Source organism: Erithacus rubecula (genome assembly GCF_903797595.1).
Source record: "Erithacus rubecula genome assembly, contig: SUPER_33_unloc_1, whole genome shotgun sequence".
NCBI classification, from domain to species: domain Eukaryota; kingdom Metazoa; phylum Chordata; class Aves; order Passeriformes; family Muscicapidae; genus Erithacus; species Erithacus rubecula.
In genome coordinates this window covers 812203-822598 of record NW_027636168.1, presented here as the reverse complement: position 1 = coordinate 822598, position 10396 = coordinate 812203, and the positions used below count along the sequence as shown (strand labels likewise).

The 10396-nt window shown below is 59.1% G+C and overlaps 2 protein-coding genes across 4 annotated transcripts; one reads left to right on the top strand and one right to left on the bottom strand.

The window, feature by feature from the left end:
* Positions 1 to 48: 48 nt before the first annotated feature.
* On the bottom strand, positions 49 to 1122 carry BOLA1 (bolA family member 1). Its single transcript, XM_079329646.1, has 2 exons — positions 1104 to 1122; positions 49 to 622 (listed from the first exon to the last, which is right to left on the bottom strand). Exon 2 carries the CDS (start codon positions 610 to 612, stop codon positions 208 to 210), a length of 405 nt encoding a protein of 134 aa, XP_079185772.1. The 5' UTR covers positions 613 to 622; positions 1104 to 1122; the 3' UTR covers positions 49 to 207.
* Positions 1123 to 1774: 652 nt separating this feature from the next.
* Positions 1775 to 8728, top strand: HJV (hemojuvelin BMP co-receptor). Of its 3 annotated transcripts, none has more exons than XM_079329543.1 (5): positions 1775 to 2238; positions 3429 to 3482; positions 3882 to 4043; positions 4208 to 4710; positions 5119 to 8728. In XM_079329543.1, exons 3-5 carry the CDS (start codon positions 3944 to 3946, stop codon positions 5731 to 5733), a joined length of 1218 nt encoding a protein of 405 aa, XP_079185669.1. In that variant the 5' UTR covers positions 1775 to 2238; positions 3429 to 3482; positions 3882 to 3943; the 3' UTR covers positions 5734 to 8728. The 3 variants fall into 3 exon arrangements, with proteins under 3 accessions (XP_079185669.1, XP_079185668.1, XP_079185667.1); XM_079329542.1 differs by lacking the exon at positions 1775 to 2238 and adding an exon at positions 2785 to 3313; XM_079329541.1 differs by lacking the exon at positions 1775 to 2238 and having other exon boundaries at positions 2787 to 3482; positions 5119 to 8719.
* Positions 8729 to 10396: the final 1668 nt, after the last annotated feature.

Sequence of the window (10396 nt, the reverse complement as noted above, 5' to 3'; positions counted from 1 at the left end):
GGGACACCCCAAAAATCCCCCCGAGGGTGAGAGCGGTGGGGGGGGATGGTTGGGTGGGTCCATGCCGGGGGTGTTGTGTGGTGTGGGGGTCGAGGCAGAGCACCATGAGGGGGGCTGTCACCCCCATTACTTCTGCCCCCTCCAGACTCCAGGCTCGGTGCGCTGCGCTGACACCGGGGGTCCCGGTGCTCTCCCTGCGGGGCTCCTTCACTGCTGCCCCGGCGCCTCCTCCCCGGCCCCGCGGCGCTGCTCCCGCTTGGAGCCCCCCAGGCACGGGGGCGCGGGGGGGGCGCGGGGGTCGCTCTGCCACTGCTCGGGGGTGCGGGCGGTGACCTGCAGCGCGTGCAGGGGCCCCGCCAGCTCGGCCCGCAGCGCCTCGTGCACCAGGCGGTGCCGCTGCAGCGGCGGCAGCCCCGCGAACCGCACGCTCACCACCAGCACCCCGAAGTGAGTCTCGGCGCCGGGGGGGCCCCCGTGTTGGGGGGAGTCGTCCCGCACCTCCAGGTGCGTGGGCTGCAGGGCCGCCGTCAGCTTGGCGCGGATGGTGCGGGCCAGGGGCCCCCCCGCGCCCCCCATGGCCCCGCCAGCGGCCGCCAGGAGGGGACCCCGCATCGGAGAAGGGCTGCAAGAGACGGGGGGATCGGCGGCTGCGAGGACAGTCACTGCCGCCCCCCAGGAGAGGACCGGGCTTCGGAGGAGGTGGAGGATGTCGGGGAGGGCTGAAAGGGAGAAGAGGCTCGAGGAGAGGGCAGTGCGGGGGCCGGGGATTGAAAGGGAGGGTCCCGCGCGGAAAGTGGGGATGGCAGCAGGGGACACACGGAGGGATGAGCGGGGGTCTCTGCCGTTGCCACCGGGTGCGGCGGGCCCGGGGGAGCCCTGCGGGGGCGGCTCCGGTCCCGGACTGGCGGAGGGGCGCAGGAGCAGCCTCAGAGCGGGAGAAAAGGGCCGGACTTCCCTCGACCCTCCGCCGGGGGTGCACCCAGAAACCCCCATCCCCCGTGGAACCCACGCCGGGTACTCCCCGCTCCTTCCACAGGACACCCGCGGCACCATCACATCCTCCCGCAGTCCCCGGGCCCCTCCCGGTCCCTCCCGCCCCTCACCGTCCGCTCCGGTCACGCCGCCGAGAGCTCCCCGCCGCCGTCACGTGACACCGGTGGAGCTGTGCCACGTGACCCACCCAGCCCAATCACCGCGCGGAACCCCGGCCAGGACAGGCCTCCGCCCCCTCACAGGCCCCGCCCCTTTATCCAATTATGGCAGCGGCGCTACGGCCCCGCCCCTTTATCCAAATATGGCAGCGGCGCTCGGGCCCCGCCCCTTTAACCCCTTTATGGCAGCGGCGCTCCAGCCCCGCTCCCCCAGAGCAGCCGGGGCGCGTTTGGGGACGGGTGTCCCATGGGACCCCCAGCGTGGCACCATTGGAGCCCTCTCGGGGTCTCTCCTCAGAGCTCAGGAGTGTCCGGCTCCACCTGCTGCTGGGTTTTTGCAGCCCCCAGCTGCCCGGCCCTGGAGCAGGTGCCTGGGGATGGGGTTTATTCCCGTGCACCCTGGGAGCAGCTCACAACGCTTCCATCCCGTGGGGTCTTGGTCGTACCTTGGAGCCAGGTGGCTCCTATCCCACCCCTCTCAATGTCTTCCAGGCAGAGGAATAAGATACCCAGTTCTCCCAATCCCCGTGCCGCTCCCAGGCTGTCCCGGAGGAGAAGAGTCACTGGACACCACTCCAATCTCCATGGCTCTCCCACCTCTGCCCCAGAGCCAGGGGAGAGTGCTCTCCTGCCGGGTGCTGATGGAATGGGAGCCTCTTGGGATTTCCAGCAGCGCTTTGCATTCCCAACCTGCTTGTTTCTCCCAGAGCCTGGAGAAACCTCGGCATGGGCAGCTCTGAGGGGCTCCGTGTGCGCCTCACCCACCGCTTGTGGGTGCGGTTGGGAACTCTTGGCTCTCCCTGCCTTCTCCCTTCCCCTCCCCACTGGAATTCGCCTTTTGGAATCAAAAATCCTACCGGCTATTTTTAAAGTACTGTCGGAGCCCACTCAGCTCCTGCTCCCAGTGACAGATCCGGCTGTCAGAATCTTCAGCTGTTTTTTGCTCCCTCTGCTCCAAGCCCGGGTGGCAACAGCCGGGATTCCCTCCTCATTCACACCCCAAGCCAGAGTCAGACCAGGGACCAGGATTTTCCTCTGGAGGGTCTAGGGGGAACTGGTGCCCGTCCCGTCCGTGGCATTTGCCGGGGTAAGTGGAGTGCTGGGATCCTTGGCAGAGGTGTGGGGATGGAGGGATGGGATTTATGCCAAACGTGGCTTGGAAGGAATCCTTTGGGATCGATTGTGTATGTGGCCCTTCCTGGAAAGAAGAGGGATCCACTCTTCCAGGTCTCTGGCAAATGCTGCTTTCCCAAAATACTTCTGTTCCCACCCCAAGTCCTGGTGCTGTAGCTCTCCTGGCCTCAGGTGGTCACTAGAATTTGCTCCATGCAGGGCGAGCCAGGTGTGGAAAACAGCAGGAGCTTGGTTTAGGAGGCAGAAAGTTTTCCTGAATGTGTTCCCAAAGGAATTTGTGGGTGCTGGAATGCTGAGAGACCATCTTCCCATTCTTGCCCTCCTCCATGGCCTCCAGAATGGCCCTGAAAGATCCTGGTGTGTTCATTCCTGGCCATTCCTCCTCCTTGCAGGGGTCAGGGGCTGGGCTGGTGCAGCTACACCTGCACCTGTGTAGGTGGGATTTCAGGAGGGCAGCCAGCATGGCCTGCAGTCATCGATCCCTGGGGACACTGGCTCCAGTCCCTGGGGACGCTGGTCAACGATCCCTGAGGACATTGGTCAACTTTGACCCGTGCCATGTTTGTGTTCAGGACTTGGTTGTGCCCCGGAAGGGGAGGCTGTGAGAGAAAAGGCTGGAAAAGTATTCCCTGTCAGGAAACATCCCATTCCCTATTGGACGAATCCCACAGGGAAAAACACAGTGCTTTTCCACTGGCGCCCGCTCTCAGGGGGTGCAGGCAGGGCATTTCCAAGGAGGAAAACCCATGGAGCTCCAGGGAAGCTCCCACGGGTGCATGACCCCACGGTCCCCAGGTCTGGGGGCTCCCACCTCCTCCTGGACCTCCTGGGCCCCACCTTCTCCACATGCCGGCTGTTGTTTCCGGCTGGATCACAGCCCAGCTAAATTTAGGAGGATCAATTTCAACCCCTGCCTCTGCCCCCTCTGCAGGGGAAAGGACGGAGCAAAGGTGGCCAGGAACGAAGAGCCACGGGGGCTGCACTCCCTGGTGCCTACACAGGCTTGTGGAACCTCAGATTTTATCCAGGTGCGAGGCCATGGAGGGGCCCAGGGAGGCTGGGATTTTCCTGGGTGGTCCCACAGGTCTCTCTGGCTATCACTTGGGGCAGAGCTGGTGACAAGGACACCCATGTGTCCTGCAGGGAAGGAGCTCTCAGCGCTGGAAGCCAGATCGTTTCCTGAGGAGGCTGACACAGGTGAGTGGGGCAGTGAGAAAGCAGGAATGAGGGTCCAACGGCATCGTTGGCACCCAGGGGTGCTACAGGCTCTGAACCCACAATGTGGTGTCCCCAAAGTCAGTGAGGAGTCAGGCTGGAGTGAAATGCCCAACAACACCACTGTGAGGAAACAGCTCAAGCAGCACCAGGGGAAGTTTAAGTTGGATATCAGGGAAAATTTCCTCATGGAAAGGTTGGTCAAGCCCTGGCACAGGGGCAGCGGTGGAGTCACATTCCTGGAAGTGTTCAAAGCCGTGTGGATGTGCCACCTGGGGATGAGTGGTGGCTTTGGAAGTGCTGGGTTGGACTCGCTGCCAGCTTCAGGGCCCCTCTTAGTCCCCTCTGCTGGTCCCTCTCCAGTCCCACCTCTGGTTCCAGGGCAGCTGCCGAATGAAGCTAGGAGCTGCTGGCGGGTGAGAGACGCTGCAGGCTCTGCATGGATGGGAATGGGAACACCTGCCCGCAGCAGGAGCCCAGGGCAGCTGGGGAACTCCAGCCTCTTCCTCCGAGCTCTCCTGCTCCTTTTCCTCTGCAGGCACGGTAAGGATCTGCACGGGCAGAGTTGTTCCCTGTGAAATCCAGGGGACGGGTGCTTCCAGGAGGAATCCCCACGAGAACCTAGAGCGGGCTGGATGGTGGGAGGTGGGAGAGGCCGCCCTTCCCCACCCCATCCCCTCTCCAGGGAGCCATCCCGTCTCTCCCAGCCTCTTCCCAGTGCAAGATCCTCCGCTGCAACTCGGAGTACGTCGCGGCGACGCTGCAGCTGCGGGGCGCCGAGCGCGGCCGCGCGTTCTGCACCGCGCTGCGCTCCTTCTCGCTCTGCGCCCGGCGCACCGCCCGCACCTGCCGCGGCGACCTGGCCTTCCACTCCGCCGTGCACGGCATCGAGGACCTCATGATCCAGAACAACTGCTCCAGGGAAGGGCCCACGGCGCCGCCGCGGCCCCGGCCCCCCGCCCCGAACCCCCGCGGCTTCGAGGCGCTCGACATGTGCGACTACGAGCGGAGCTTCCTCTACAAGCACGGCCGCCCGCCCGGCTTCCAGCACTGCGCCGCCTTCGGGGACCCGCACATCCGCACCTTCCACCATGACTTCCACACGTGCCGCGTGGAGGGCGCCTGGCCGCTCTTGGACAACGACTACCTGTTCGTGCAAGCCACCAGCTCGCCGGTGGCCGAGGGCTCCAACGCAACCGTCACCAGCAAGGTAACATCAGCACACAGGCCGGGCCTGCAAATCCAGCGCCGGGGCACTGCCCGTGCTTCCCAAAACCCGTGGAACTGCTTCAAACCCAGGGCGGATGAGGAAGGAGAGACAGCAACGGTGAAGGTTGTTGAGGGGACCCTCAAACATTCCCGTTGCTGCCAGGTGACCACCATGTGGTCCATGGGGTACCTGAAGGAATCTTGCAGGATTTGGCTCCACCTGAGTTTTCCATTAACTAAATGGGAAAAGAAGGAAAGAAGGAAATATTGTTGTTATCCCAAAAGGACCGTGGCAGGGATGGTTTGAGGATGGATAGGTGGGGTGGGACCTGCATCCTGGGATGCTCTGAGCAGCTGGGATGAGGCCATGCCCGCTATGCTCATCCCCCTGCTGCCCTGCTCCCCGCAGCTGACCATCATATTCAAGAACATGAAGGAATGCATTGACCAGAAGGTCTACCAGGCCGAGCTGGACAACGTCCCGGCGGCCTTCCAGGACGGCTCGGTGAACGGGGGCGCGCGTCCCGGCGGGAGCAGCCTGGCGATCCGGGAGCGCAGCCCGGGCCGGCACGTGGAGATCCGCGCCGGCTACATCGGCACCACCATCGCCGTGCGCCAGGCCGGCCGCCAGCTCTCCTTCTCCATCCGCGCCGCCGACGAGGTGGCGCGGGCGTTCGGCGCGGAGCAGGACCTGCAGCTGTGCGTGGGCGGCTGCCCCCGCAGCCAGCGCCTGTCCCGCAGCCCCCGCGGCCGCCTCCCCGCCGACACGGCCCGGGCGCTCTGCCGGCAGCTGCTGCCCGTGGAGGATCTCTACTTCCAGTCGTGCGTCTTCGACGTGGTCACCTCGGGGGACGCCGACTTCGCCATGGCAGCGCACGGCGCGCTGGAGGACGCCCGGCTCTTCCTGCCCGATGCTGAGAAGCTTCACATCTTCCAGGCTGGCGGCGGCTGCCCGCGCACCGCTCCAGCCTTTCTCCTCCTCCTTCTCCCCTGTGGACTTCGGGCAGTTTTGTTGCACTTTTAACCCTTGCCTGCTCCATAGGGAGCCCGTGAGAGCTGCTGGCTCCGAACTGCAGCCGGGAGAGATTCGTCACCTGGAAGGAGGTGTCTGCACAGCCACAAGGAATTGGAGACCCAGGAGAGGGGAGAGATGAGCCCCTGGTGTGCACCCACTGGTCTCACATGCATGGTGCAGCTGCTCCAGGCTCCTCTCCTGAAGGCAGATCCGTTTTTTTCTGTTTCGTTCTGACATGTTCCTTTTCCTCTAAGGATGAGTCATTGCAGTGCATCAAAGAAAAATAAACTCCGTGGGTTAGAAACCCCCTCTGTCCCTCAGACCCTTTCCATAACTCATTTCCCACCTTTCTCCCGGCGTTAATCCACCAGAATTCCAATCAGGAATCCCACAGATCCAGAAATAATGGACTTAAAGCCCAAAGTCCAATTTTTAGCAGCAAAAAATGTTTTTTGGTTTTTTTTTTTAATGGATTAGGGACCCTTCACTCAGCTGCTCCCAAAGCAGAGCAAGGCCACAGATTGCTTTGGGGAGCGCTGACCAAGAGGAAGATTTTGAGTAGAAATCAGCCGGTTTTGTCCGTGTGCTCCTCTTCCAGAATAAACAACAAGTGGATCTCCAGCAGTGGGAGCTGTGGAGCTTGAGACCTCCTATATCCCAGGCCCCTGTTGCTGTTTTTCCTTGTTTTCTTGGCACCTGTTGTGGACTTAATATAGCTGGGTCTGGACTTGGGACCAGTGTCAGGTTTCAGGGAGGACAAAACAGCCCTTGGGAATTCTCTCCCTTGGGCTCAGATTCTCTGTCACTGCACAAATCCAACCCAAACTAAAGTTTTCGCTTGGAAAACAGAATTCCTAGTGGCAAAGAGCCAGCTGGGCACACAGATGGGCAGAGTGTTGCCCCATGGAAGGTGCAAAACTGCTTAGGGGAGGGCAAATTTCACATATTTCAGAGGATTTCAGTAAAGCAGATGGAGTTCTACAGGAGAAATCTTTTCCAAAGGGAAGACTTTCCTTTATTTTTAATAAAGTGTTAAAAATTTGGTCACCCTTGTCCCTCAGAATTGAAGGAAGGGCTTGTGGAGATGATGGAAAGGGAATTGCAGCCCTTCCAGGCATGGAGGCTCCATCGAGGGAGGTTCTATAATTCATGTTTCAGAAAACTCCATGGGGTTTTCTGTCTCTTTATTCTTTTGTGCCAAGAGCACAAAGAATACATAGGAAATAATTTCATGGATATCGTGGCAAATTTCCCCTCTAATGGGTGCTCCATGTCTTGCACCCTGCTCCAGGAATCCCTGATGGGTTTGATATTAAAGGGGTCTATTTTTGAGTCCCCATTTCCTGTCATCTGTCTCTTCATGTCTTTGGGCAGCACTGGCAGATGAGATAATAATATCTCCTTCCTCTCCTGCTCCTTTGACTCCGGAGCTTTGCGTGGCTGAAACAAAGCAGGAATGAGAAAAGGAAAGCAGGCTGCTTCCCGATGTGCTCCACAGGTCCCTCTGGGAAGAAAATCATCTGGGGAGGAATAAAATCTTCTGTGGGGAGAGTATTCTCCATAGGGATAAAATCCTCTGTAGGCATGAAATCCTCAGGAGCAGCGTTGGTAGTGCTGGAGCTCCTGGGAGAAATGGGATGGATTTGGTGATGTAGAACCTAATTGTCCATCAGCTGTTGGCCAGTAGAGCCATTCAAGAAGAATTCCATGAGGAAAGGAGGGCTCCCAATAGAATTAGCCTTTTCCTTCTCCTGAACAGCCTGCACCACCTGGACTGTGCCTGGCACTTTCCTTTCCTTTCTCAGGAGCTGCCTCTGAATTTAGACCGCAGCTCCCAGGCTGAAAATGTCCAGGAATTCTGAAGACATGCACTTGAATTGCAGAGCTCTGATTCCAGGCTCCACCTGACCCAGAGTTATGCCAGGAGTGTCCAACACGGACACTGGATTACACCATGGAGAAACTGTTGCTGGTGAATTATGGAATCATTAAGGTTGGAGAAACCTAAGATCACGAATCATTAACTTTCCCACAGCACTGCCAAGGGCAGCACTGACCCATGACCCCAGGCACCACATCCACTTGTTTTTGAACACACCCAGGATGGTGCCTCCATCATTGCTCCATTCCAATACCTGTGAATACAATTTCCCAAATATCCAACCTAAACCTTCCCTTGAGGCCTCCTCCTCTGCTCCTGCCCCTTGGGAGACGACCCTGAACTCCCCCAGTTCCAGCTACCCAGGCTGGGCAGCTGGATGCTGAGCCCCCCAAAGTGGGCTCCTGCTGGGGCTGGGTCAGTGGCTGAGGTGGATTTTAGCAGGTGACATCAGCAGGGAGGGAAAGGCTCGATCCAAAGTCCACTGACGTCAGTGGAAATGCACTTGTTGACACCAACAGCTTGGACTGGTGTTGTGCTCCTTTATTTAGGGTGGGGGAAGAGCTCTGTTCTCTCCCCTGAGAGATCTCGTCTCCTTCACACTCAGGAGCAGCAGTGTGAAATAATTTGGGAGTGGGCCAGGACCATCCCACACTTGGCACATTTTCCCAGCACTGAATCCCTGGCTATGGCTCAAATTTGAGCCTCTGCAGGGTGTCTGGAGGAGGTAGTGGCCCTGTGACAGAGGGAGATGGTGGCCCTGTGAGAGGGGGAGATGGTGGCCCTGTGACTTGCTGTGACACTCCCATACCTGCCCTGAGCAGAGCTGGAGCTGCAGCCCCAGCCAGGGTGGGCCAGGTCACCTTGTCCAGGAAACGTTGGCCAAAGTCCCTATTCCAGGGGACAAGACTGAGTCACAGGGCCCACCTGAGGTGGAGATGCTCAGAACACACCTGGGACACCATCCCTGAAGGTGTTCACAGCCAGGAAAGCTCACAGCAGCAAAGGAATGAGGACTTTTCCTCCTTCTCAGCAGCCAAGACTGCTCCAAGGCTGCGAGCGAGAGCTGGGGAAGCCAGCCCAGGGAAGAGGAGAGGATGGATGGATGGATGGATGGATGGATGGATGGATGGATGGATGGATGGATGGATGGATCCTCTGCCATTCCTGAGAAAGCCTCTAGATGTCCACAGAACCCGGCACTCAGGAAGGGCTCCAGCACAGTCAGAGTGCCAGGACATCCATCCTCACCCCAATCAACCAGGAATTACAGAATCCCAGATTGTTTTTGGCTGGAAAAGACCTTAAGGATTGTCTTGCTCATGGCAGGGACACCTTCCCAAGACCAGATGGCTCCAAGTCACACTTCTCTTCCCCAAATCTGCCACTTCCAGCCCTTGCTCACTGCCTTGGAGCAGTTTTGGCTGCTGAAAAAGAGGAAAAATTCCGTATTCCTTTGCTGCCTGAGGGGCTCCATGGGCTCTGCCAGCAGCTGGAAGTCCCCCTCTCCCTGGAGTGGAGCTGATGTCACTGCCTCTTCCTGCCAGAGCAGATGACAAACACGGGACTTTGCAGACCCAAGAGCTGAATTCCTGCTTGTTGATGGATAGCTGAACTCTTCTGGGGCCTTATTCCCCCCTCCCTGCTCCAAAAACACCCTCTGGGCAGAAAATGGAAAGAAATCCCACCTGGATGAAGAACTGCGAGGCAGGGGGAGCTTCCACATCCCAGTCTCCAGTGGGAGCTGGAAAAGTGGGACTTCAAGGGGAAAATCCTCCTGTGCAAGCCCTGAGAGGATTTGTCCCCAGTCAAGGAAGGGGAAAAGGGGATTTCGATCCCTGTCCCTGGAGAATCTCAAACATGAGGGTCAAAAGCCTCTGCTGGGAACAAAACAGCAAAAAATGGGAAATTTTGGGAATCCCCTGTGGGAATCTGTCCTGGGAGCTTTGCAAGCCGTTCTTAGAAGATCTCTGAGGAGTGACAAACCTCTGTGCCTGGCAATCCTGCATAGCTGAGCACTCTGCCTCCTCTAGACCTTCCCTTCTACCCCCAAGGTAGGACTGGGGATTTAGGAACTGACCTGGCCCCACTCTGGAGCCTCCACTCACAAAAATCCCCAGCGTGGGACAAGCAGCTGCTTTTCAGGAGCCAGCCCAGCCCGGCAGTCCCTTGTTTTCCAGCTGGGCTCCATTCCCAGCGCTCCCTGTACACAAACAACCAGAGGAAATGCCTTTTCCACCCCAGCTCCCAGTGCACACCCGGGACAATCTGTCCCCACGCTGCAGCCACTGCGGGTCGCTCCCGGGCCTCTCTCCCCCCCCCCAGCCTGGAATATGCTGGAAGGGACCATATAAGGTGAGAAATATGGAGCAAACACGGAGAGGCTGCGGCTCGTCCGAGAGCAGGGACAAAGGCCAGGCTGGCACGGGAGCGCCTGGCTTCTCCTGGCAACCAGTCCCGATAACCTGAAGCAGAAAAACACGGGTCTTATCAGCACCGGGAGCTGTGCTGGCAAAAACAAGTCTGTGCCATGCCCGATTCCTTCCCCGGGACCCACCCCGAGCTCAGTGAGTCACCTCAGGGCCCATTTTCTTGCTCTGTGGCTTTGGAAATGGGTTATTCAGAGGCTAAGTGTTAGTCACACTGTCCTGGCCATCTCCTTCCCTGGCTAGGAGCTCGGGAAAAGCCATGGATCCTGCCCTTCTCCCCATCCGGCCACCTTCAGCAGTGGAAATGAGCCTGGGGGATCATCTGAGCCCCACGATCCCATGGCAAAGCAGCCTGGAGGGGAAG

Coding starts and splice junctions, on each gene's coding strand:
- BOLA1 (XM_079329646.1), bottom strand. CDS start 612: ATGCGGGGTCCCCTCCTGGCGGCCGCTGGCGGGGCCATGGGGGGCGCG.
- HJV (XM_079329541.1), top strand. CDS start 3,032: ATGGAGCTCCAGGGAAGCTCCCACGGGTGCATGACCCCACGGTCCCCA. Junction 3,483..3,881: donor TCCTGAGGAGGCTGACACAG/GTGAGTGGGGCA, acceptor CTCTGGTTCCAG/GGCAGCTGCCGAATGAAGCT. Junction 4,711..5,118: donor ACGCAACCGTCACCAGCAAG/GTAACATCAGCA, acceptor TGCTCCCCGCAG/CTGACCATCATATTCAAGAA.